At 45.5% G+C, this 27,487-nt stretch overlaps 2 protein-coding genes and 1 long non-coding RNA gene across 6 annotated transcripts; 2 read left to right on the plus strand and 1 right to left on the minus strand.

The window, feature by feature from the left end:
* On the plus strand, positions 1 to 19,201 carry LOC126990520 (autophagy protein 5-like). Of its 3 annotated transcripts, none has more exons than XM_050849119.1 (8): positions 1 to 69; positions 1,948 to 2,133; positions 4,050 to 4,135; positions 6,929 to 7,045; positions 9,411 to 9,535; positions 12,548 to 12,748; positions 14,708 to 14,858; positions 18,354 to 19,201. In XM_050849119.1, exons 2-7 carry the CDS (start codon positions 1,978 to 1,980, stop codon positions 14,827 to 14,829), a joined length of 807 nt encoding a protein of 268 aa, XP_050705076.1. In that variant the 5' UTR covers positions 1 to 69; positions 1,948 to 1,977; the 3' UTR covers positions 14,830 to 14,858; positions 18,354 to 19,201. The 3 variants fall into 3 exon arrangements, with proteins under 3 accessions (XP_050705076.1, XP_050705078.1, XP_050705075.1); XM_050849121.1 differs by lacking the exon at positions 1 to 69 and adding an exon at positions 613 to 768 and having other exon boundaries at positions 18,341 to 19,201; XM_050849118.1 differs by lacking the exon at positions 1 to 69 and adding an exon at positions 614 to 768.
* Positions 7,594 to 8,940, plus strand: LOC126990540 (uncharacterized). Of its 2 annotated transcripts, none has more exons than XR_007744521.1 (3): positions 7,594 to 7,924; positions 8,123 to 8,320; positions 8,813 to 8,940. It is a non-coding gene; the product is annotated as an uncharacterized LOC126990540 (long non-coding RNA). The 2 variants fall into 2 exon arrangements; XR_007744516.1 differs by having other exon boundaries at positions 7,596 to 7,924; positions 8,222 to 8,320.
* LOC126990533 (uncharacterized) lies at positions 17,097 to 27,396 on the minus strand. Its single transcript, XM_050849130.1, has 4 exons — positions 27,225 to 27,396; positions 23,021 to 23,150; positions 21,493 to 21,614; positions 17,097 to 20,435 (listed from the first exon to the last, which is right to left on the minus strand). Exons 1-4 carry the CDS (start codon positions 27,285 to 27,287, stop codon positions 20,316 to 20,318), a joined length of 435 nt encoding a protein of 144 aa, XP_050705087.1. The 5' UTR covers positions 27,288 to 27,396; the 3' UTR covers positions 17,097 to 20,315.
* Between the last annotated feature and the right edge of the window lie 91 nt (positions 27,397 to 27,487).

The raw sequence follows: 27,487 nt of genomic DNA on the forward strand, positions 1-27,487 counted from the left end.
GGGGGGTTGGTGTCCCTGGCGGCCATAACAAAGGAGTGGTCGAATACTCCTACACAGAGGATGGCGGCGGTGAGCACGCCCCAAGGAAGCTGTGGTCCCATAGCCTAACTAGCCCCATAAAAAAAAACAAGAAGAAGAAGAGACACTGAAGAGAAACCCCTTAGCCCCCGCACGCCCCAGGACACCCCTTAGCCCCGCACGCCCCAGGACACCACTTAGCCCCCGCACGCCCCAGGACACCCCTTAGCCCCCGCACGCCCCAGGACACCCCTTAGCCCTGCACTCCCCAGGACACCCCTTAGCCCCTGCACGCCCCAGGACACCCCTTAGCCCCCGCACGCCCCAGGACACCACTTAGCCCCGCACGCTCCAGGACACCCCTTAGCCCCTGCAGGCCGCAGGACACCCTTAGCCCCTGCACGCACCAGGACACCCCCAGCCCTGCACACCCCAGGAAACCCCTTAGCCCCTGCACGCCCCAGGACACCCCTTAGCCCCCGCACGCCCCAGGACACCCCTTAGCCCTGCACGCCCCAGGACACCCCTTAGCCCTGCACGCCCCAGGACACCCCTTAGCCCTGCATGCCCCAGGACACCCCTTAGCCCCCAGGACACTCCTTAGCCCCTGCACGCCCCAGGACACCCCTTAGCCCCCAGGACACCCCTTAGCCCCGCACGCCCTAGGATACCACTTAGCCCCTGCACGCCCCAAGACACTGTATAGTCCCCGCACTCCGCCAGGGGCTCTCACAACCCCTCAGCACTAAGGTATTTTATCCTCAAACACACACAACTTCCTGAGGGGCAGAGAGTGACTATCAGGGGAATGAGCTCTGGCTGGGGCAGGATGTGTGTGTGTGGGGGGGGGTGGGGGGTACCAACACCAGGACAGGCTCCCCAGACTGAGCCTCACCACACTGGAGGAAGGAAAGAATTACGGTATTATTCTAGTGTTCGCCCATACTCGCCCCTCGCAACCAAAATTGGCTAGGGGGCCATTGAGACTGCAGGGATGCGGTGGTAAACATGAAATGCGTCGCAAATGCATAGTTTTTGAGTTATGGGGGGGGTTGAAAAATACCTTAGATGGAGGGAAACTCCTTACATTTATTTAGATGTAGGGAAATTCCATACATTCGGGGATTTTTTACCACGTACGGAAACCACGCAATTTCACTCAGTCTCCATACCAAAGTTTTAGGGTGGTTAGTGATGGCACACTTGGTTAGCGATGGTACGCTTGGTTAGCGATGGTACGCTTGGTTAGCGATGGTACACTTGGTTAGTGATGGTACGCTTGGTTAGTGATGGTACGCTTGGTTAGTGATGGTACGCTTGGTTAGTGATGGTACGCTTGGTTAGTGATGGTACGCTTGGTTAGTGATGGTACGCTTGGTTAGCAATGGTACGCTTGGTTAGTGATGGTACGCTTGATTGGCAATTAGCCCACATACCCACGGAGTGCACCATGGCTGAGAAGAAATGCATAAACTGTGTGAGGTACAAGAAGCCTGAAATCAACCACTCAGTGAATGACCAGCGTTGTGTAGTTCTCCAGACTGAAATTGAGAGAATTCGTAACATGACCGATCATGGCTATTAATTAGTGTCTGTACGCAATGATAAATCGTGTGTGATGTATGTTCAGTGTGTGGGAAATAATCATTGGATATTTAATTGTGATACTATTATGAAAATATTAGACATGAAAACTGAACTAACGGTTATATGTGATATTATTCGTGAAAGAAACTAAGACACTCACTCACTCACTCACTACGATGTTTGAGAATAAGTGCATCGAAGACTATTATTGAGGCTAACGTAATTGTTGACGGCCCTCGTAGAGCGCTGCATCAGTGGCGGAGCAGGGCCTGAAACCTCATCAACGGTAAACACACACACACACACATGCACACAGACTTATCCCACCTATCTTGTTGTCAGGCCTGAGGAAGCATCATCATCACCATCAGCATGGCGGAGGACCGTGAGATCCTGCGTGAGGTGTGGGACGGCCGTGTGCCTGTGTGCGTCCAGCTGTCCAGCGACGACTGCACCACCCTCAGCGCCCCAGACTCCTACTACCTCATGGTGCCGCGGCTGTCATACCTGCCCCTCGTCATGGACAAGGTGACTCTTTCATTACCATCATCATCATCACTGTTGTTGCCTGCATTAGTCAGTTGTAATTATCAATCTGATGCAGGTAAAAAAGCTTTCCCCAACTTCTCCAGGTTTGATTTTAGTGTCCATGCAGCTCTTGTTTAATGGAAGGGATGTGTCCACACCATGGGACTTTATTATAAGCAAAACTTCATACTTTTATACAAGAATTCATGGGAAGTCAAGGGATCCGTTGGAATTGGTTGGCTTCCCGTTGATTATTATTAATATTACAGTAAAACCTTGATGTAATGGACTAATTGGGGGGAACTTAGTCTGTTATAAGCGGCAGAAATTTAAAAATACTTATAATATTACTGAGGAACCTAATAAACGTAGGTATATAGTTTTTTTATTGTGTATGGTGTCAGCACATTGTCTGTATAGCCACGCAGCACACTTGACGACACACTGCGAGGTACTGAGGCTGCCAGGTTGGCAGTGGGGCCCTGTAGGTGGGGCATATTTTTACAGGTATGAGTAAAATTTTACAAGTGTGCCAATCTCGCACTGGCAGATGAAACTTTTTTTTTTTATTGGGGTGTGTTATGAAATAATATAATAACTGTTTCTGTCACAAATCATTAAATGATTGACTTTTCAATGCCTGTTGTGCAGCCACAGCTGCAAAATAGCTCGCAGAGAGAGGTTCAACTTGCTTACCGTTTTTATATTTCACTCACTGCTCACAAAGATCACAAGTGGACAAACTAGAATAAAACCAGGCAAATTGATGTTTTTCCTGCTGTGTATTCCCCCATCACACATGCGTGGTGGACAGCAGAGCGACTTATTTCTGCGAGGAGGTATATCTCACAACACTGGCCCGCGTACTTGACCACCCCCGCCGTCCTGTCCCGTCCTGTCCTGCCCTGCGCTGGGTATTTCCGCTGCCCCACACCGAGTGCCCAATAAGTTTAAACTAACCTCACCTACCTAACGAGGGGGTGCTTTGGCCCCCATGACCCCTTAAGCTGTACCTTAAGCTTATGTACGGACACTCAAAAATACTTGACTATTTTTCATTACATATACGTCCTGGATTGATGCAAAAGACTTTCTTGTGGTGTAAATATGTTCTTCATTTCAATGGGAACCACAAGAAGGAAAATATTTCATTAGTGGGATGAAAAACACTGCTGAAACCGAAGAATGGGACAGCAGATAAGGGGAGGAGGGCCAGGTGGCCAGCGGGCGCGGTTGGTTCAAAAACTATTCTTGGTCGGTCCCCGTGGATTTGTGACCATCTGACCTTGTCCGTTATATCTGTAATCTGTTGTAAGTGGGTCGGTTATATTGAGGGTTTACTGTGTAGCCAGTACGGTCTGTGAGAGGGAGTCAGCACTGAGCAGAGGCTGCAGCGTAGCTGACAGTACTCGCTGAGTCTGAGTCTCTCCTGCTGTATGTCTTGGCCCATGGAGCATGTGGCTGCCATCTTGCCTGTTCAGGAACAGAAATCTGTTTGGAAGTGTGTTTCTTAACCTGTCCGCTGCGATTGTCATGGACTTGGCTTTCACTGGTAGCCTGGTAACATGTAGTCCCAGGTCTTTCTCTGCATCTGTGGTGGATACTGGAGTATTTCCCATGTGGTATTGGTATGCTGGATATCCCTTCCCAAGGTGCAGGACTTTACATTTTTCTTCATTGAATTGTAGCAGCCACTTTTTGTTCCAGTCCTGTAGCTTGGTAAAGTCTTCTTGTAGGAAATCCACAGACAAGGGGTTAATAGGAAAATATGTTCAGGAACCAATTAGTTTGAGAGAGGTCATTCAACAACCAAGGTTCCACTGTAGCCATGAAAACAAAGTTAGGTGGGCCCAGGACACAGTTCTGACAATTGAGAAAAAGGAACCCGTATAAATTGTATTACCTTTGTCCCACAGGTCCGCAAGCACTTCCTGCGCTTCATCTCCCAGGACCAGCAGGACGCAGAGATGTGGCTGGAGAGTGACGGCTCACCCCTCAAATGGTGAGACTTATCTTTGTACTGAAGGGCAGGACAAGGGACAGAACTCACAATATATACAGTCAAAGATGTTGCAATTAACGTTTTCTCTATTACATCAGAGGGGAAAAAAACAATGGAAAAAGAGCCAGTAGTTGGAATGAATACAGTCGTCCCTCGTATAGTTTGGTTTTGGTTTTATACGGATTGTCATTGAAGATCTTTTAGGGATTTTTAAATTTCCTGCACGTCGGGAAATTTAAAAATCCTAAAAAAAATCTTCTATGAAAATCCACATAAGACTGAAACCATACTATTTGTGGGACAACTGTACTGATATGACTATTTCTTTATTATTAATAGTAGTGTTTTGGAAGGGCATGAAAAGGCATCAAGGGAAATTAAGAAACTGCTAAAGACCCAAACAAGAGTCCCCTTTGTGGGCAGCAGACATGGGTGTGAAAACAAGACAGTGACAGAAAAGTAAAAATAATAAAAAACAGCTGGACAAACTCTGCCTGACGGGCCAACAACAAGTGGTTACTGGTACAAGACAACACCCAAAGCACCTCCGTTTGACACAATAGTTCTCAGATGTCCCCGGAATGAAATGTATTTGTTTAGAAATTATTAGATAACGATTACAAATGAAAATAATGCTAAGATATAAAATTAACATAAAGTCTGTTTGATTGTTGTCTTGATGCTGTAAATGCACGATGGCCGATGTTGGCGTCGATACAAGATGGACATTGTTGTTTTTGGCACTAACACCTTACAGAGACAAAACATGGCACCAGTGTAAATAGCAATGCCCACCTCAGTAAAAGTTACATTATTATTATTATTATTATTATTATTATTATTATTATTATTATTATTACTATTATTATTGTTATGCTCATTATTATTGTCATTATTATTACTGCAACCTGCCCCTCCACGCCCCGCCGCCCCGTGCTCTGTGGTGGTGGTTTGTTTACATTCAGCGTCTGGCCTGGCCGGCCCCTGACAGCCCCACTTGCTGAAGCCATGGCCATAATTTATATCAAGAAAGTGACATTGCCTGAAAACGCTTTGTGCACTTACCATGAAATAATGCGTAGTGAGTGAATCTACCAACCAACTCTTTTGTTTACCATTTCAAAGCTAGTACTGCTCAGGGTAAGGGCACTGTAACTCTCCAGCCAACAGTGGAACACTTTGAACACAGAGAAGGGCAGAAAACAACATATGGTATGATGGTCATAATTGTTCAGTGATAGTCAAGATCACAGATAAACAGATATGACACCTCTTCTCTTCTCTGTGTTTGAGCCAAGCACCACTGCCAGCTCAGACACACAGATTTTGTTTTGCTAAATATAACTTGCTGAATTATAGGTGTGTCTTATACCCAGGTGCATCTTATGTGGCGGGAAATATGGTACTGTACCTTAGAAATTAGGAAATATACTCTCCAAGGAAAAAAGTAGAAAAGTTCATGAGATCTAAGTGCTGAGTGTGGTCTGGCTACATCAGTGGTCTGCACATTACCAAAAAGGAAAGAAGGGATATAAAAAAATGTCGAGGGGAATCTGACATCTGTAGATTAAGTTAAAGTGTTGTGTGGGGAAAATGTAGTCATTCTTGTGCCAGGGTGTTGTGTGGGGGGTAAATTGTATGGATTTATTTCCTGCACTGTTTCCTGCCATTGCATGGATTGTAGGTGGATGGAAGGTGTTCTGCCTATCATAGATGACTCAGCAAGGTTTTTCAGACCTATCGGCATGTTTCTGTCCCAGCCAGTAGTGCAGTGAGGCCGTGGTGGAGGGCGCTGCTGGGGGAGGTGGTCAGGCTGTGAGGGAGGGCAGGGCCTGGCCTTAGGTTTGTAGGGAAGCGTTATTTTCGCATTGCCACATCTGGGGAAGGTGCAGCAGGGTTTGGAGGTAATGAAGGAGCCTGAACCACATGTGACAACTTCGCCATACACACACACAGGGTAGTTGGCTGGTGGAGGAGGTGCTACAAGGGTGTACGGATGTAGGGGGAGTCTTTAGGGCTGGGGAAGGCCTATTATCCGGCTCTGGCATCGGTGAATAATAATGATAATAATAATAACTGTTTTGGGTAAAGTGCCGTGGCTTTCAGATGAATTCAGATCGTCCTGGCTGTACCTTGCAGGGAATTAGTATCCTATTGTATTTATTTATTTGTTGTCTCCTTATCTATATTTGTTCAGTTTTTCCTTAAATTTCCTCACACTCTTTGCCGCCTCTACTTCTTGTGAATTCCTGACTCTCTGTCTTCACTTCCCCTTTTCAGTAATAGGTATTAGCCATCTGATTCCTCCAAGTCATTCATTAGTTTATATCCTGCAGTCAGACCTCTCTCCTCTTGTATAGACCAGGTATTAATCGGGGGTTGTGTCCCGTCTCCTAGGATCTGTTCCCTTCTCCTATAATCTATAATTCCTTCCCCTTCTGTCTCTCCGGCATATGACCACAGATGTTGCACCGACTAAACGAAACTTTCCAACTTTCCTGTCTCCTAGGATCTGTTCCCTTCTCCTATAATCTATAATTCCTTCCCCTTCTGTCTCTCTCCGGCATATGACCACAGATGTTGCGCCAACTAAACGAAACTTTGCAACTTTCCTGTCTCCTAGGATCTGTTCCCTTCTATAATCTATAATTCCTTCCCCTTCTGTCTCTCCGGCATATGACCATAGATGTTGCGCCGACTAAACGAAACTTTCCAACTTTTTCCTCTTCTATAGAACTGAATGTATTGATTTTTTATGTGAGTGTAAGGAAGTGACCCTTTGTGTTGTTACAGGCATTACCCGGTGGGCGTGCTGTTTGACCTCCACTGCGGGGCCGCCTCGCTGCCCTGGAACCTCACGGCACACTTCTCACACTTTCCAGAACAGGACCTCATACACTGCCCCTCGAGGTGGGTACATGTGCAGCCCGACAGCTTGCTTTTTCACAAGTAGACAGATCATCATTTTCTCATTTTTCTCGCTTAGAGGGGTCTTTAAGAAACACAATCCCCGCAGCTACTGGGTTAAGGAACAGTACAGAAAGTAGACAGAGTAGATGAATGTTTTGGTCGAGTGACATAAACAAAACATTTAAATAACAAAAAGCTCTCTCAGAAAGAAGTCTGAAGATACATCGGGGAGTTCAACAGAGGAGTCACACAACTTTAGGCCTTTGAATCCCTCACTTCAAGGCTGCTTTTTCCGTAACTTGCTTGTATTGTAACGGTCATAGGAGAATAAGCTTACTCAGTGTGCCAGGAGAGGTGGAGGGAAGGGTTTTATTATATGGAATGATGAAAACAATGATAAAAAGTGTTGGTGATGAACGAGAGGGTAATAGGAAGGAGAAGGAGGCTGAATACAGTCATCCCTTAAATAGTACAGTTTCCAATAGTTCAGTTTTGGTTTTATGTGGATTTTCATAGAAGATTTTTTTAGGATTTTTTAATTTCCCGACGAGCAGGAAATATAAAAATCCTAAAAAGATCTTCAATAACAATCCGTATAAAACCAAAACCGTACTATTTGAGGGACGACTAATATGTTTTGACCGTCTGGATCCTTTGATTTTATACAGCTTTTCCGAGTCTGCTAAACATAAATAATGCTGCAACTATTCTCCTTCACCCGTCCGCTGCGATTGGCACGGATTTCACCTTCACTAGTAGCCTGGTAACATATAGTCCCAGGTCTTTCTCTGCCTCTGTGGTGGATAGTGGAGTGTTTCCCATGTGGTATTGGTGTGCTGGATATCCCTTCACTGGTAGCCTGGTAACATATAGTCCCAGGTCTTTCTCTGCCTCTGTGGTGGATAGTGGAGTGTTTCCCATGTGGTATTGGTGTGCTGGATATCCCTTCACTGGCAGCCTGACAACATATAGTCCCAGGTCTTTCTCTGCCTCTGTGATGGATAGTGGAGTGTTTCCCATGTGGTATTGGTGTGTTGGATATCCCTTCACTAGTAGCCTGGTAACATATACTCCCAGGTCTTTCTCTGTCTCTGTGGTGGATAGTGGAGTGTTTCCCATGTGGTATTGGTATGCTGGATATCCCTTCACTGGTAGCCTGGTAACATATAGTCCCAGGTCTTTCTCTGCCTCTGTGGTGGATAGTGGAGTGTTTCCCATGTGGTATTGGTGTGCTGGATATCCCTTCACTGGTAGCCTGGTAACATATAGTCCCAGGTCTTTCTCTGCCTCTGTGGTGGATAGTGGAGTGTTTCCCATGTGGTATTGGTGTGCTGGATATCCCTTCACTGGCAGCCTGACAACATATAGTCCCAGGTCTTTCTCTGCCTCTGTGGTGGATAGTGGAGTGTTTCCCATGTGGTATTGGTGTGCTGGATATCCCTTCACTGGTAGCCTGGCAACATATAGTCCCAAGTCTTTCTCTGTCTCTGTGGTGGATAGTGGAGTGTTTCCCATGTGGTATTGGTGTGCTGGATATCCCTTCACTGGTAGCCTGGTAACATACACTCCCAGGTCTTTCTCTGTCTCTGTGGTGGATAGTGGAGTGTTTCCCATGTGGTATTGGTGTGCTGGATATCCCTTCACTGGTAGCCTGGTAACATACACTCCCAGGTCTTTCTCTGCCTCTGTGGTGGATAGTGGAGTGTTTCCCATGTGGTATTGGTGTGTTGGATATCCCTTCACTGGTAGCCTGGTATATAGTCCCAGGTCTTTCTCTGCCTCTGTGGTGGATAGTGGAGTGTTTCCCATATGGTATTGGTATGCTGGATATCCCTTCACTGGTAGCCTGGTAACATATAGTCCCAGGTCTTTCTCTGCCTCTGTGGTGGATAGTGTGGTATTGGTGTGCTGGATTTCCCCTCCCAAGGTGCAGGACTTTATATTTTTCCTCATTGGATTGTAGCAGCCACTTTTTGTTCCATTCCTGCAGCTTGGTGATGTCTTCTGGTAGGAAATCCACAGTCAAGCGGTTAAGATAGGTTGTTGATTCTCTCTTCATGTCATTCCAAAAGTCAACACCAACATGTACAAACATCCTGAAGCTGTCCACACTCCATAAAGCTGTTCAAATTATCCGTGTATGGTGTGTGGGTTTGTTTGGGTTTCACTGTTCCATTGTTAGTTCCGTTACTCACTTGGCCCTGAGCACCCTGCTATGTATCAGTCTCCCATCACGCCCAACACCTGTACAGCACCCCGAGTGAAGCACAAAGGACTTACGGCTCTGTCTTTGGCCCTACTATAGAAACTTGATACAATCTGAGCCCAGCAAGTGATGGTAATGGTGTAACTTTTCTTATTGCAGAGAGGTTGTTGAGTCACACTTCATGTCCTCCCTGAAGGAAGCTGACGGCCTGAAGCACCGCGGGCAGGTCATCACCAGCATGCAGGGCAAGGACCACAAACAGCTCTGGATGGGCCTGTGCAACGGTAGGCCTCGCTAAAGTCTCTTTTAATCCAGTAGCAACGACGGGCCAAATTTGTGGCTTTACCATGCAGCAGCGACGGGCCAAATTTGTGCCATGATATCAACCCCCCAAAATTTCCCATTTGTCTCTGTGTCTGATGTTACTATATATCATCCTGCCCCCACAGAGCTTCTAATTTCATATCCTGATTCTCCATCTCCCATCACTTATACAATGGCTGGTTTGACAACTTGCCACCCTCACTTTGGCTCCCCAGCTGTTGTGAGCTGCATGATATGAAGTGCACTGGTCCAATTCTTACTTTTAACCCGTCCGCTGCGATTGGCACGGATTTCACCTTCACTTGTAGCCTGAAAACATATAGTCCCATGTCTTTCTCTGCCTCTGTGGTGGATAGTGGAGTGTTTCCCATGTGGTATTGGTGTGGTGGATATCCCTTCACTGTTGGCCTGGTAACATACACTCCCAGGTCTTTCTCTGCCTCTGTGGTGGATAGTGGAGTGTTTCCCATGTGGTATTGGTGTGTTGGATATCCCTTCACTGGTAACCTGGTAACATACACAGCCAGGTCTTTCTCTGCCTCTGTGGTGGATAGTGGAGTGTTTCCCATGTGGTATTCTTGTGCTGGATATCCCTTCACTGGTAGCCTGGTAACATACACTCCCAGGTCTTTCTCTGCCTCTGTGGTGGATAGTGGAGTGTTTCCCATGTGGTATTGGTGTGCTGGATATCCCCTCCCAAGGTGCAGGACTTTACATTTTTCTTCATTGAATTGTAGCAGCCACTTGTTGCTCCAGTCCTGTAGCTTGGTGAGGTCTTCTGGTAGGAAATCCGCATCCAAGGGGTTAATAGGCACTAGGATATCTTCAACCTTTGTCTGTTCCCTAATCCATGATACTCAAGTCCTGTCTCCATGCTGTGCTCACCATTTTTTGCCAGTCTATGAAGCATATTCTAGGGCTGGGAAGATGCACATATCGTACACCTTTCTCTTCAAGTTGAGGGAGAGGGGCGGGTTTATAGTCATGTTATAATATTAGTTTCTCATTGGTTATTTTCATCTAGAGGTGATGAATGTTATAATATTTGTTTGTCATTTCTTATTTTCATCCTCTGAGCTGTTTGAATATCACAATGTTTACCAAAAGTGCTCCATTCCATTTCTCTCCAGATTTCTTATTAAATTTATCGGCTTGGTTTGCTCTAATTAGGTGAAGTTTGTGGTACATGTTATAGCTGTGTGTGGCCGTGGCGCTGGAGAATCAGGATACAAAATTAGAAGCTTTGTGTGGGAAGGATGAAATACAGTAACATCAGACACAGAGACAAATGGGAAAGGGTTTTTTTTTAGTAAAGGAAGCGGTTCAAGGGAAAAAAAAGCCCACTAAGCCCAGCTCCAATAAGAAGAAGTATAGAGGAGCTACCAGAAGAGCAGGGAAAGACCTTTGTCCCTGTTGCCCTTGAGCCCTAGCGTGTAAGGATTCATCACCCCCGGGACACAGAGTCAATACAGTATCTGGGTCACCGCAGTTACCTTCCCCAGTCATCCTTTTATTGACCAACCTGAAAGGGAGAATGAACTGATGGGTGGGCTGTGCACCGACTCCCTGGGCCAACGGATCCGTAGCTCGGCATCAACCCCTCGCCCATGGGAGCACATTAACTGCTAGTTCTATATATGCGTATTCCTCTACTCTTTCAAAGGTATCATTTCTCATTACTATCTTTTTGCTGCCAATTTCTTCCTACTATGTTTTTAACCTAGTAGCAGCGGGGATCATGTTTCTTAATGGTCCGTAGCAGCGACGAAAATTTGCACCCTAGCAGCGACACAAATTTGTGCCATAATATATATCAAAGGGCAAATTTGTGATCAGTTTACCGTAGCATCTATTTGTGGCTTTACCGTGTAGCAGCGACGGGCCAAATTTGTGGCTTTACCGTGTAGCAGCGACGGGCCAAATTTGTGCCATGATACCCCCAAAAATAGATGATGCATAATCTGATCACAAATGCTTTGATATATATTATGAAATGGTTTGTGTGAGGGATGATTTTTTTTTCATTTTTCTCGCTTAGAGGGACCATTAAGAAACATGATCCCCGCTGCTACCGGGTTAAGTATAGCTCACCTTTCCCACTTTATACTCCTGAAGTAATCATTTGTAAATAAAAGACAGAAATGGCACCAGTATAATTGTTTAATAGTGCAAGCATAAATATGTGCTAGTAAACACTTCTCTAAGAGGTGTGTATTTGTACAAGTAAACACTGCATGGGTCACTGGCAGCCCATCACTCTCCCAAAAGAGAAAGATGTACAGTCAGTTCGGCATCATAAGACACTTTCGCTGCTCACATCAGCTATTTCTAAAGGTCAAAGAGGGGGTCAGTTGGGTTCTATAAGTGTTTCTTTAGGTTCAGGGTACAGAAGAAGGGTCAGACTACCACCAGGGTCATAAAACTACTCCTGGAAATGCCCACAACTCCTATAGGAAAGCCTTGCCAAATAGGTGAACTTGGGTGACGAAATGTTTAGTAATACAGCCCTCTGTGTCCTGCCAGTGCTAACAGTGCTTCAAAAACTTGGCGCATCACAAACTTTAAGAGAGAAAACGAAGGTCACAGAGTAGAGAGCAGATAATGTAAGGTGTTTTCATTACTATTAAGGATAATAAATGGGGCTTAGGCAAGTCATATCATGCATAGAACTGTTAACAGACGGATAATAAAAGTACCAGAGTGGCAACCCAGAAATTGTATACGTCAGGATAGACAGAGCATCAGGGGGAGACATGAAACTAGAGCATTTGCCAGAGCAGGATGGAGGACACTGACTGACAGGGAGAGGTGGGGAACATTGGGAAAGGCCTTTGTTATTATTATTATTATTATTATTATTATTATTATTACTATTATTATTATTTGCCCTGCAGTGGACTAGCATTGACTGAATATTATGGTGGTGGTGAACCAGTTATCAAACCTTCTCATGTATATCTTCAAACCTTCAGATAAGTTTGACCAGTTTTGGGCCATCAACCGGAAGCTGATGGAGTCCACACCAGAGGAGGGCTTCAAGCACATTCCGTTCCGCCTGCACTGCCCCTTCCAGGCCCCCATCCAGCAACTCGTCCGTCCACTCACAGAGGATGGCCGCCAGCTGACTCTGGGCGACTTGGTGGCCGAGTGTTTGCCCGTGGCACTACAGGAGGGTGAGTTGGCGCCAGGCATGGAGGTCTGGTACTCTTTACTATTAGTACTTTGGAGCAACACAATGACGCTCAACAACAAGCAAGGGAGCAAACACTACACTCACCTCCCTTACTGTCCCTCTCAACCTCAATGGTATTATTATTATTATTATTATTATTGAGATCTATGGAAGGGCATTGAGGGAAAATAAAAAATGGCTACACACCAGGGCCCTGTGGCTAGCGTTTTTCTAACTAGTGATTTCAAGTGTGGCGATTAGGTAGAAATAGTCCCGAGCTTCATAACTAATGACCAAAGTCGCGGAACTAGAGAAAATGCTCCCAAGATGACAGTGCCCTGCTGGATTGTTATTTGAGGGGCTGTGTAGGCAGGCGGGGGGTGGGCAGCGCTTGTAAACACCAAATGTTGAGTGTGGCAAGTGTCACTTCTGCATTTTCTTAGCATCCATGAATGTTTTGTTGAATTATGATTGATGTTTCTGGTGAAGGGTTGCTTAAAAGAGCTGCTGAGGGAATATTGTGAGGGAGATGTTGTGTAGGACACCATTGTTGCTGCTCTCAGCTGATCCTGTGTCGTGTTTGGCTCACCCCATCCACGGGGAGCTGTGCGGCTAAGAGGCCAACTGAGTGCTGGTGTGTGACATTGCCCCTGCTGCTGCCCGGCTCAGCCCTGTACACCCTGAGGACCTGCCTGGGTTTAATGACCATGAACTGCTGCAGCGATGTATTTGGTTCTCCCATCAGCCACACAGCTTCCCGTGAGTGTGGGGGCCACACCGAACACTGGATCAGTTGAACGCACTAAATACAGCGTTCCACACAGCAGCCCCATCACAGTATTCCCTCAGCGGCTCTTATAGGTGACCCTTTACTGAAAACAACGATCACAGTTAAAAGAAACATTTTTAAAGGGTAAGAAGATGCTGCAAAGGTTTCACTGTCCACTCTTATAACTATGTCGTCTGCTTTGTGTACAAACACTGCCCCCTGTCTGCACAACTTCCCAAACAATGATAAGGTGTTCACCACATTTGGTTCATGCCGCCATCTTGGCAAAACTTGATATCTCCATTGCGTACCCTTGCACAATGTTGTGTGGCTAAAAGGCCAACTGAACGTAGGGCTGCTGCGATACGAGAGGAGTGAACTGATGAAGGAGGTTGCTGCGTGTCTGGCTGGGTGTGGTGGGGGTGGCAGTGGTGGTAGTGAGACGGTACTTAGTTCATTTATAAATGTAGGTTGAGCTGTTTAAAGCAGGTGAGGCAGAGCATAAAAAGGGAATTTCAAAAGAGTTCCAGTCTGTTTTTACTTTTTTACTGTTCAAAGTTTGCCCCAAAACTACCAGTCTCAGAACTATCAACATTTTCTCAGTTTTAATATTGCTAGACACAGGGCCCCACTATAGACCCAGTGTCCCCTCCATGAGTAATGTGGAATATGAAGAACAGGAGACAGTAAAGGAAGGAAAAGAATGAAAAAAACGGGCACAAGGCAATGCTAAATGAGTCCACAAGAGGTGTGTGTTGCTTCTTGCCCTAAACCTTTCATTGTCAGCAGGATTAACAATCTACACTACAGGCAGCCTGAACCTCTGTTATCGCTGCTGACACGCCCCATGAGCCCCACCCCTCCCTCACCCTCCATTCTAACATCAGCATCAGCTCCAATTTCAACTCATGCAGTAATATTCATGGCTTGGGTCATCTCCATCAGCACAACAAGAATAACCTGACTCGGGGATCAGCAACACCAGGAAGGGGGTGTGGCTGGGGGAACAAGTGTCATGGCAGAGACTTCAGTATGTTGGGGGCCCATAGTGGTAGTCCAGGATGCCTTGTAATGGTTGTTGTGGTGTGTAGGTGACAGGAAGGGAAGGGTGTGGCTGGGTGAACGTGTCAGTATGTTGGGGGCTCATAGTGGTAGTCCAGGGTGCCTTGTAATGGTTGTTGTGGTGTGCAGGTGACCGCTTGGTGATCCAGGGCATCGAGGGGCCACGAGACACACCGCTGCAGTGGCTCAGTGAACACCTCAGCCACCCAGACAACTTCCTACACATCTGCTACATTCCTGCCCAGACCTAGGCGCCCACAACCAACATCTTTATCTTAAGGTATCACTTATTACAGTTATCAGTTGTTTTAGTATATCAGGGGGTGTTTTTTGTTTTGTTTTAAGATGGGAGAAGATTGAGGGGACTGGAGTATGCAAGGATTGTGTGGGGAAGGGAAGAAATATAGGCTTTTTCTGGGTTCCATTCTCCATACTCATTTTCTTCCCTGTTATCATTGCGTGCTTTTTGGAATGATGTGTACAAACTGGTTATAAGGCTTTCTTCATAATGACAGATCTTGTATCAGTTTTCCATATGTGTGTGTGTGTGTGTGTGTATTTACCTAGTTGTAGTTTTACAGGGCCTGGGCTTACGCTCTTATGGTTCCGTCTCCGTATCTATAATTATCCAACTTTTCCTTGAAACTTTGCACACTCTTTGCCGATACTATTTCTTCACTTAATCTGTGTGTGTGTGTGTGTGTGTGTGTGTGTGTGTGTGTGCGCGCGCCATATGATCACAAGGTGGGAGCAAGACCTTGGGTAGGAGTAAATTATTTATTTTTTTGTACGTGTGTGTACATTTGTGTGCACATGCTTGTGTGTGTATGCGTGTACTTATGTGCATACATGTATGTGTATGCATATTGTGAGTGTATATCTTTATACATGTATGTATACATGTTTGTGTGTACATTATGTGTAGTGTGCGTACATGTATGCGCACATATAACTGGATGTGTGTAGCTATGTGCATAAATGTCTATGTATATTGTGTGTACATGTGTGGTGTACATGTGTAAGTACATGTGTGCATACAGTATGTGTATACAGTGGGTGTAAATGCCTGTGTATATACGCATTTATTTTTGTGTATACATGTGTGTAGCCTTACCTTTTTTTCTTTCTTTTTTACTGAAATGTACAAAATTACAGTTCGGTATTTAATCGTAATAGTATGGTATGGAGCCATTTTCAAGTACGGTACGGTATTACAGTACAGTATTATTCTGAGGGTTGAATTACGAAAAATATTGCCGTACCATAGCCACTACATGCCCTGCAGCAGGGGCATTCATTCATATGTAATCATGTATTCATTCATATGTAATCAATTCATATGTAATTATTCATATGTAATTAATCAGTAGGGGCTGTATGGGCACGTGGCACGCAGAAGCTGATCCTGCTCATCGGTTGTCTCTGTAAGAGACAATCCTGAGTGTAGGAGGCCAAGGGGACGCCCAGAGTTTGTAGCTTGAGCAAGGCGACATATCCTGCCGGGAGGTACTCAGGATGGGGAGGGGGCCTGCATGGAGACTTGACTAGAAGAACCCCTGGAGTTGGCATTGTAGGGTGGGTGAGGTGATGCGCCCCCCAATGTAAGCCCCCATTGACTGAGTCAGTAGGAGCATAGGGGAGTGCTTGTGGTGTGAGTAAAATGGATGGAATGAGTAATGAAAGTGTGTACGAGCGTTTTGGAATGTGTCACAGGGGTGAAGGGAAGAAGTGTGGAGTGGTGGAAGAAGTGAAGCGACAGACTTTAAAGTGGTTTGGCCACATGGAGTGAATGGAGGAGTAAGATGACCAGAAGGGTGTATGTGAGTGAGATAGAGGGAGAGAATGCTAGAGGACGACCTCCAGTGAAATGGAGGGATAGGGTGCAAGAGTACGTTAGGGAGAGGGGGGAAAGATCTTTGAGAAACTTTGAGCAGGCAAGGAGGAGTGTCTGGATAGAGAAAGTTGGAAGCTCTTCTGCCGTGGCCATCCCCTGGTGGGAGCTCCTAGGAGCAGGTGTCGATGAAATGATGATGATGACGAGTAGGGGCATACTCTGGGGGGCGTGTCTCCTTGCCCTCCTTATAATGTCAAATCCAGGTGCTCCTCTGGGCAAGTCTCCATGCTGGCCTCCCATCCTGAGCACTTCATGGCAGGATCCGTCAACTTCCTTATGCTTTCAACTTTATGGGCGTCCCCTTGACCTCCTCCACTCAGGATTGTCTCGTATAGAAATAATCCAGTGGGCAGGGTCGGCCTTTGGGTAGCATGTTATGTGCCTGTATGGCCGGATTTGGTGAATTGATATTTGATGAGGTTTCTCTGGCACCAATTAGTTACCAAGTTTAGGACTTTACTGTACTATGATAGTGTATGGTGTAAGTTCTTAGTAACTGCGAAGTCTTCATGAAAGAGATTGTGGTGCATTATCACTATCTTGGTACTTTGCATTATCTCTGGTAAACCTCTTCTGTACTCCATCCTTTGAAGGTCCTGGTGCTGAAGGTTCCTAAACAGCAAATAATACTCATGCTTTATTTGCATTACAGAAAACAAAAATTCACATAGGAAAATATAGCTCATCTATCACTTTGAGACAAAGCTAAGGCAAAACAGTGTTTTTGGTTTGCTGTCTGTCCTTGTAGCCCAGAGACTGTGGCCTGAGGCTGCCTGCTACGGGACAGCTCAATGTGCTGCCTTTTTTGTGGCCCCAACAGTGTGAAATGTTCCTTGTGTGGCCAACACTGTGATGGAAAGGCCAACTGTTCTACTTGTTTCCCCCGGCCGCCACAAGCACCGCACCAACACACTGGCAACATGTTCGTCATCACTAGTAAAGGCAGCCGTTGTTAGTTCACTACAGCTTGCAGGCCTCTGATGGCCATTAGTTTGTTACAGTTCATTGCTGCTAAACTTTTTGTTGTCACCCGACAAACAAAATAGCCTGAAAAGTATAACATCATGCAAACTCTAGGTCATTAACACTCTCTCACAGTTGTGTTTCTCCTGTTATCATCTGTGTTTGTAGTTTTCTGTCGGCCAAAGCTTTTTATCTATTTTGTTTATAGTTCTGGCGCCTCACACCTTGGTACACTTCCTTTGAGTGGGCTGCCACGGCCGGCCCCTCGAAGGATGTTCACAGAGGGAACAAGCAAAGCATTGAAGGAACAGACAGATGGAAAGCTTTTGGCCACCACAAAACTGAGAACCCTTGGCAGCGTGATTTACCATTACTTGAAATACAACAATAAGACAATGTTACCTCAGAGAACAGTGGACACTGATGAGCCTCACTTTGACATGTTAAGTACTGCTGCTTCACCCTCTTGAGTGGTCACAGAGGGCTCTTATGTACACTTAGGCAGGAAAAATTAGGTTTCATTGAAGACCACTTATTTATACACATGTACATATATGCACAGGTAGTTTGAAGACTTTGTGGTAGTGTGTACATGGTTACAGCCTGAACACATCATATAACAAGGTAGGATGTCTTTGTTACTCTATAGACACCATTCCAGTTTGTACTTATTGCAGGAATAATACTTCTCCAGAAAGTTGAGCTGAGGTGCAGATGAAAACTTGTCATTAGTAGTTAATAAGTGTTCTTTATTTTGCCAGCATTTCATTGTTTTGCCTCAGCTCAGCAGTTGTTCCCTGAAATGAGCACTAACTGGAGTGGTGTGTGCAGACGGGGTGACATTCCCTACTTGTGTCCAGCAAAGTTGTTGTAAAGTAACACAATTGCATGATGTAAGGCAACAGTTTGCTCCCCCAGGGTGAGGCGGCTGCAGGCTGAGCCAGAACACCTGACCAGCGAGGTGGTGACAGTCCAGCAACACAAAGAGCCTGTCACACAGCTCCCCGGTCAGTACCTGAAGTTACCTGCTCCCAGACACCAACACTCCTGCAACTCTGCTGTGGCTGATGATGACTCCTGGCCAGCCATTCCTTGCTCTCTTATTCAGAGTATGTTTACAGTAATTCCTTGTCTGTGTACTCCTAAAATGTATTTTTTACATTATATTGTAATTTTTGTATCTTGTCTCAAAAGGTGTTGTCCTATACTCTAATGAGCAGAGGAGACAGGTGGGTAGCACCACTCTTGTCCTGGACCGTGGCGTATGGAGTGGCTGGCCTGTCCTTTCCTCCACCCAGGCCCGGCAGGCCTATTCAGCAACAGAACAAAGAGCTGACCGCCACATGCACTGGCCCTGCACATGGGTGGTGCCACTCACACCACTCTCCCTCATGGTCTTGAGAGTATGGTACAACACCTTTCTCTTAGTCTCAGAAGGTATCTATATATTGCCATGAACTAATCACTGAGATTAGCTGTAATCCATAGTCACTTGACCTTGTTTACTGAAGAAAAGGGAGAATGAGATGCCTTCATTGACAGGAATTACCATTTGTTGCACCAAAACTCAGGTATGTCATAAATCAATGACCTATGTTCACTTTGCAGGAGATACTGCCTGCCAGAAGGGGCAGTGTGTAGATTTTGAGGGCTAATTGTTTTTGACTTTTGTCATGGCCTGCAGAAGGAATGAGAAGTGTTGTCAAGTCTTGTTGTTGGGAGTAACTTACTTATCTGACTACCATTAAAATGTCTATGTAAGGAAAGTGAGTGTTATTCTGCTGCTGCTGTTTACTTGGGCAGCAATGGCATCCTGCCTCACCCTGGGCTGTGGCTGTCAGTGTATCTTCACCTTCCAGTCAGACATCAAGGGGAAATGGCTCGGGAAAACTGAGCCCAGGCATAAAAGAGATTTGCTCTTGTGAGCTGCTGAAACACTTAACAGTGAGCCATAGTCAGACTGATAATAGTGATAAACATTCATAATTTTGAAATAAGTAATGGCCCTCCAGATATACAGATGCTCAAGGTGTGGATTTTTCATTTTCTGCAGACTAAAAATGCAAGGATTTTCAGCAAGTAACTTTCAAGAGGGAGTGCCAAGACACCTTCCAAACTGATTTGACTAACTTTTCCCATTTTTTTTCATCTTTTTGGAGAGGAGTTTTATAGGAGCTTTCTTGGTTTGTTGTGGCCTTTGCTGTGAGCCTTCCACTAGCAGAACAAAACACTCCTCCCCTGCTGTGTCTATTCCAGAGGGAGTCTGACTGAACGGAGGCTGCAGTATAACTGACCGTCTCCCGCTGTATGTCTTAGGCCGTGGTGAATGTGGTTGCCGGCTTGTCTGTTTTTGAGCCGAAATTCTGTTCGGAAACTGTTGCATTTTTTGTTTGGGAACTGATACTTCCAAGATGAGTCATTTGACAACCGAGGCTCCACTGTATTATTATTAAACAATTCAATAGGTAAAGGCAGATGAATTCAAATGCTATAAAATACAAAATTTGTAACCTTAACACACCCAAGACAGATGATTAAGGAAGGTAAAGTTGAGGGCATTACATACTGAGGGACTTCAGTATAATACATGTTTTGGGAGTGACTAAAATGCAAAGCCTCCTCAGCACCTCCCTGTCAGCCTCCTCAGCCCAGGCCTGGAGGGACAGGGTCAGCCAGAGCCCAAACAAAGGTGCACCTCCTCTTCGACCCCTGACAGTAGTTACATTTTATGCCTCGGCTCATTTTCCCAGAGTGCTTTTGTTCCTCACATGAGTAGTAACTGAAGTGTTGCAAAGGTGTTTGTAAAGATACGTTTACCATCCACACCAAAGTGCTTCAAACAAGGCACCCGTGATGCTCCAGGCAGGGCGGCAGCAGCGGCTACTCTGCAGGCACATCGTAGGCGTTGTGTCTGTTGTAGGGGTGGCCGAAGCCCGTCATGGCCAGGATGTACGGGTGCATGTTGACTGGCATACACTTGGGGTCCTCCATGGCACTCCGCTGTAATATAAACAATGTCTTAGACACCTCACTCAGGCATAAATGCATTTATTAATACAGGTAATCAATGCTATATGACCTACAGCTTTCCCAACCAATAACCTGTATACAGCACCCAAAGATCGGGTGTATGATCTGTCTGTGTTTGGTGATGCAGTCCACTGTGCAGCACAGGGCTGGTGGGTCACCACAGGGGTGGCAGGGTCAGGGGCCAGTCAAGAATTACATCATGGTAATTTTGTACCCCCTTGTATCCTCATTAAACTAATGTCATGATGCTGTCAACATGTGATTAGTTTTTGAGGAATGTAACTCAGGCACAGGGAAACCAGCACCTCGGGTTCAGGCTGACCACATGGGAGCCTTCCGGTAACAAGGTCACCAAAAATAGAAAATATTTGAAACTTTCAAACAGCTGTAACTTCATTCCTATTAAGATGTTGCAGTGTTTCTTTTTCAAATGCATTTCAAAGCATCAATGTTCATTGTAAAACATTTACAATGAAGACTTTGTGGCACTAATGGAAACAAACAATGACATGTGACAGGAAAAGCTCGTCTGAATGTGAAGATATTATTAGATAGTTCAGATATTAAGGAAGAAATGTAACTTTTTGTACCAACTTGTTGGAAACAGTGAACAGCTTACTTCTTAGTTTCTCTTATCAGTTTTGTATGTAATATCTTTGTATTCAGGTGAACTTTGTCACATGTATTTGTTTGCATCGAGCAGCTCAAAAATTCAAGTTCATTTTTGCTGCATATCTCACGCCTTGTGACTCATCCCCTGCCCAGGCTCCAGAGGCAAGGAAGGGGCAGTGGTCAGGGTTAGCAGGAAAGTGTACTATTTTTTCCTCTTGTTTTTACCTCCATGCTTACACTTATTACTTAGGACTCTCTTGATTAACTCTGTAACTCTTCTTCCCTTCACTGCTGTCCCTTATCTATGTTTTAGCACTCTTTAGGCTTTGCTCCTAATGCTAAAAGGTCACGAAGACAGTATAACATATAGCCAGCTGTCAGCCATTCCATTCATACAAAAATGAGCACCACTCACCCCATACAGTTGTGTGGACCACCGTGGCTTGCAGACCAGCCCGCCGCCGCAGGGGCAGGAGTAGGTGTACACTGTTGAGCCGTAATAGTTCCTCAGACGGTTCCCTGGAGCACAGTACTCGCCTGCCCTCGGGAAATAAGGTCATGTCTCACTTTATCAAGGTAATGAAGGGAAGGAATCAAATAGTCCGTCCTTTCATTTGAACACTAACAGCTACTTCCATGAGCTATCAAAGACAATATTCTTTTATGGTGGAGGCAAAACAAAATATAAGAAATACTGCATGGAACTGGCTGCTCCTTTATTATGAACTGAAGTCTGGAAACTATGCCAAAACAGAAGCATCATATTAGTTGTAGAGGTGTCTTAATATTATCCCCTGAAAGAGTTAGTCATAGGGGGGTGGGAAGGCAGGAGACAGAGGGCTGTTTCAGGGTTAATCAGTGAGTGGAATGAAAAAATTAAGACCGTGATTAACTTTTGCAATGGTAGGTTGTAAAGCATAGCAATGAGCCTGGTTAGAGTATGATGTATCAAGGCTGTGGGTTGGGTCAAGATATGCAGGTAACATATTCAAAAGAGCACTTAGCATGAAAATAACCATATAATATAGTAAGGGAGGCAACACTGCTGAACTTGTAGACTGAAGACAGCCACCCTGGAGAGGACTTGACAAGACAAATAGCCTTTGACTACACAGCTTAACCCGGTAGCAGCGACGGGCCAAATTTGTGGCTTTACCGTGTAGCAGCAACGGGCCAAATTTGTGCCATGATTTTAACCCCCCAAAATAGATGATACATAAACTGATCACAAATGCTTTGATATATATTATGAAATAGTTTGTGTGAGTGATGATTTTTTTCTCATTTTTCTCGCTTAGAGGGACCATTAAGAAATCTCGCTTAGAGGGACCATTAAGAAACATGATCCCCGCTGCTACCAGGTTAAGTGATGATAAAGTCTGTGATGAAGAGATAAAATGTGGTATGATTTGTGGCAGCAGTGGGGGAATGTGATGGGTGTGAAGTGAGGGCCCTTACTCACTGGACATGTTGCAATGGTCACTGTGCTCACCTAAAGGGATGTCTACAAGCTGGACCTCAAACTCTGCCCCTGGATGCCTGTTGGTGTCCACAGCCTCAGAGCTGATGGCCCAACTCTAAAGGGGCTATCACACTGGGCAAATTTTCCGTGGATCTTATCAAACCACGATTTCCGCTGGTGTGGTTCTCATATTTCCGTGGTTTTCTGACATGTCCACAATCTTCCAAAGCTACGGTAGATTTCACTGAAGGACGACGGTATTACTCACCATCATCATCATCAGCAATAACAACAAACAATTGAGAACCACGCCAGCGGAAATCGTGGTTTGACTGAAGATCCACGGAAAATATGCCCAGTGTAACAGCCCCTTCATGATGTCTTGGTGAGAGTAGGTCATATTTTTTAGCTCAGCCAGCCTCCTGCAGTGTATATAGAGTATCTCACCCAGTATGAATGAGCCCTGATAGTTGGCACTCACCTAACTGTCTCATGGCCTGGCACACTCCTGAGGGCCGCCGGTGCCTGTAGCCCGTCATGAGGCAGCAGCCCTTGGCACAGTCTATGTTGTCGTTGCACTGCTCACCATCCAGCGGGGGAAACATGAGGCCCTGGAACAACATGAGCAAGTGAGTGCGTCTCCCTGGAACAAAGGAAGCAGAGTCTCTACATCATCGTCCAGCCGTATAACTCTACCCAGAACTTTCCTGTCTTACACTTTCATCTCCTTACTTTACTTGCTACTATATAGTACTCTTACACAGAATCATGGATACCCATACATGAGGGGAAGCAAGAGGCCAGGGAACAGGGTGTGTGTGTGTGTGTGTGTGTGATTCATTTATTCATCATTGTCTGATCACATGCTGGACTTGTGATCCCCAGCCGGCACCATCCCGGCATTAGCATGTATCATGGTGCGACTGGAACATGCTCTCTTGAGAAGCGTCTCCTCTGTGGGAAACTGATTGCACGTTTGAAAATACTCAGTGGCTTTAGATAAATTTGTTTATGAGCAATGACATATCTTTAACCCGGTAGCAGCGACGGCCAAATTTGTGGCTTTACCGTGTAGCAGCGACGGGCCAAATTTGTGGCTTTACCGTGTAGCAGCGACAGACCAAATTTGTGGCTTTACCATGCAGCAGCAACAGGCCAAATTTGTGCCATGATATAAACTCCCAAAATAGATGATACATAATCTGATCACAAATGCTTTGATATATATTCTGAAATGGTTTGTGTGAGGGGTGATTTTTTCTCATTTTTTCTCGCTTGGAGGGACCATTAAGAAACAAGATCCCTGCTGCTACCGGGTTAAAGAGAATTAATGGCAGAAAACTTAAGTATAGCCAAATAAATTCAGACAGCACCAATGTTGTAGTATGAGATTGGAATAAGCTCCTGCATGCCTTACGTAGAAATGGAAAGTCTTGGCAGTAGAAGTAGTAGTAGTAGTAGTGAGGCAGTGGGGTGTGCCAGAGTCTCCCTTCTCACTTATCTTTTATTAAGTAAATCTTCGTCTCCCGCGATTGGTTGACTAGCCCGCCCTGTGCTGGCCTCGTGGATTGAGAGAGAGAGAGAGAGAGAGAGAGAGAGAGAGAGATCTTTTAACACTACAATCACGAGCCATCAAATAGTGTAGCATTTTTTTTCTTCCCCTACTCTCTCTCTCTCTCTCTCTCTCTCTCATTACAACATGTTCTCAACACGTATATACATCTTCGATCACATGGAAAAAAAATAAAACTGCAATACTTATTTTTTCCTTCATTAACTAGAAATAACTGACTTAGATTGACCGATGACTGACTGGCGCGGGTTCTTAAACGTGCTAAAAATGACTGATATATTGACCGATGACTGACTGGCGGCGTGGGTTCTAATCTCGGGCTTGAGTTGTTTCTCCTATTATTTTTTTTTTTTTTCAGTCTTCGAGCAAGTGTTTAGAAGCAAGAGAAAGGCAAGCACTGTATGTATGTCAGTATGTGTGTGTGTGTGTGTGTGTGTGTGTGTGTGTGTGAGAGAGAGAGAGAGAATGTACTTTACCAGACCTAGAATCTTGACAGCTTAGTACTCAGCCATTCTCTCTCTCTCTCTCTCTCTCTCTCTCTCTCTCTCTCTCTCTCTCTCTCTCTCTCTCTTAACAAAAGCCTTTTGAGACTCAGTTTATGTCACTTAACTTTCCCAAATCGTTAGATACTGCACTCTCTCTCTCTCTCTCTCTCTCTCTCTCTCTCTCTCTCTCTCTCTCTCTCTCTCTCTCTCTCTCTCTCTCTCTCTCTCTCTCTGCCCGTTTCTGGTTCTGTCTGTCTCTCTCTCTCTCTCTCTCTCTCTCTCTCTCTCTCTCTCTGTCTGTCTCTCTCTCTCTCTCTCTCTCTCTCTCTCTCTCAGCTGGACATCCGCCCGGCTACCTACTGGCACAACAACCTGTTAATTTTTCTCCCTGTTGATAATATAACCTTCGCCGTTAGGTTTAAGAGCAGAGTGTACCCTTGAGAGGCCTAATCTTCCCGTCCTAAAGAAGCCTAATCTCCCCTTCCTGCCGTACGTGGTGTGAGGCCGCAGCTCCACCTCTTACACCTGTACCTGGACCCATATTCTCAAAACGCCTCGACCCTTACTCACTCACATTTCACAAGGCTTTCGTATGAACTTGCTAACTGCATGCCTCCCCCCCTCCCGCGGCCCCGCTGCACACGACTTTCTACTCATGCTCATCCCTATACTGTCCAAACCCCTTATGCAAGAGTCAACCAGCATCTTCACTCTTTCATCCCTCACGCTGGTAAACTCTGGGACAATCTTCCTTCATCTGTATTTCCTCCTGCCTACGACTTGAACTCTTTCCTTAGCTGTAAAAAAATAAAAAATAAAGGAGTTTCGGGCATTTCCAAGGGTAGTTTCATGACCCTGGTGATAATTTGACCCTTCTTACTTACCGTGAACCTAAAAACACACTCATTAGAACCCGACTGATCTCCTTTTCGGCCTTTGAGAGTAGTTGATGCGGGAGGCGGAAGCGTCTGAGAATGCCGGCCCTGGGTCCTGTTATTAAACGTATCGGGCTCCATTTATGACTGTTCCCAAGGCCACAGAGAAGATCAACCGGGTATTCTTGTGTGACTTTTCCCGTTCACGATGCAGCGGACGGGTTACGGTTCTATTACACTGGGCAAATTTTCCGTGGATCTTCAGTCAAACCACGATTTCCGCTGGCGTTGTTCTCATTTGTTTCTTGTTATTGCTGCTGATGATAGTGAGTAATACCGTCGTCCTTCAAGGAACTCTACCGTAGCTTTGGAAGATCGTGGACACGTCAGAAAACCACGGAAATATGAGAACCACGCCAGCGGAAATCGTGGTTTAACTGAAGATCCACGAAAAATTTGCCCAGTGTAATATCCCCTTAACCCGTCCGCTGCGATTGGCACGTTTTGGCTTTAACTGGTAGCCTGGTAACATAATATAGTCCCAGGTCTTTCTCTGCCCCTGTGGTGGATAGTGGAGTGTTTCCCATGTGGTATTGGTGTGCTGGATATCCCTTCACTGGTAGCCTGGTAACATAATATAGTCCCAGGTCTTTCTCTGCCCCTGTGGTGGATAGTGGAGTGTTTCCCATGTGGTATTGGTGTGCTGGATATCCCTTCACTGGTAGCCTGGTAACATATAGTCCTAGGTCTTTCTCTGCCCATGTGGTGGATAGTGGAGTGTTTCCCATGTATTGGTGTGCTGGATATCAATTTCCAAGGTGCAGGACTTTACATTTTTCTTCATTGAATTGTAGCAGCCACTTTTTGTTCCATTCCTGTAGTTTCGTGAGGTCTTCTTGTAGGAAATCCGCAGTCAAGGGGTTAAAACTATCACTAGGATCCCAAAATAGTCCGTGGAAATCACAGCAACCTTTACGAGAGGCTTTTCAAACAGGCGAACTGGGCGACGATACATTAATTTACTGGGCCCGGATTCTCAAACATCTCGGAGCTTGGGTTGACATTCTCAGACGATTCCAGACCCTCACATTAACTACTTTCAAAGGCAGCAAAGGGGATTCATCTGGTTGTAATGAGGGTTTGAATTGGCTCAAGGTACGGAGGAAAGGTTAAACTACCACCAGGGCCATATAAGTACCCCTGGAAATGCCTCCCACAACTCTTACGAAAGTCTTGTCAAATGCGTGTGTGTGTGTGGAGAGAGAGAGAGAGCGTTGATATCTCACGTTCAAATACATATACGGAGACAACAGTTTGAGTTTATCTCCTTCCATTCAAGGCATAGACAACCCGAGTGGTCAGTGCAAAAACCAAGATCCCAATTCTTTGACAACTTCCTAAACATCCCACATTTGACAAGGCATTCGTAGAGACTGTGTTAGCATTTCCATGGGTAGTTTAATTAGTCTAGGAACAGTATGACAAGGCTTCTATGTAGTTTAAGTAGTCTAGGGAGAGTATGACAAGGCTTATATACCATGAACTTAAGAAAAAAAGAGCGCTTATGAGACCCCTAGTAATATATATTTTTGTGGCCTATAGATATATTTGTTGCAGAGCCGAAAGTTGTCAAAGAATAGGATCTTATTTTCTACGCTGTGCACTCGGGTTGACTACTACTACTACTACTACTACTACTGCTGCTACTACTACTACTACTGCCATCACCACCAACGTCCAGGGTTCACTTACTTGCACGAGGGAGAGGCAGAGAAGTGTCGCAAGGGCCACGCAAACGGCTCTTGACTGACCCATGCTGGCACTCTTTGCGGCCGAAGGGAAGGGAAGGTGAGGTGAGGAAAGGTAGGGAAGGGAGGGAAAGTGAGAGAGGGGAGGGAAGGTAAGGGAAGGTGGGCGAGGGAAGGGAAGGGAAGGGAAGGTGAGGGAAGGGAAGGTGAGGGAAGGGAAGGGAAGGGAAGGTGAGAGAGGGGAGGGGAGGGAAGGAAAAGTGAAGG

Source organism: Eriocheir sinensis, chromosome 6, assembly GCF_024679095.1.
Source record: "Eriocheir sinensis breed Jianghai 21 chromosome 6, ASM2467909v1, whole genome shotgun sequence".
NCBI classification, from domain to species: Eukaryota; Metazoa; Arthropoda; class Malacostraca; order Decapoda; family Varunidae; genus Eriocheir; species Eriocheir sinensis.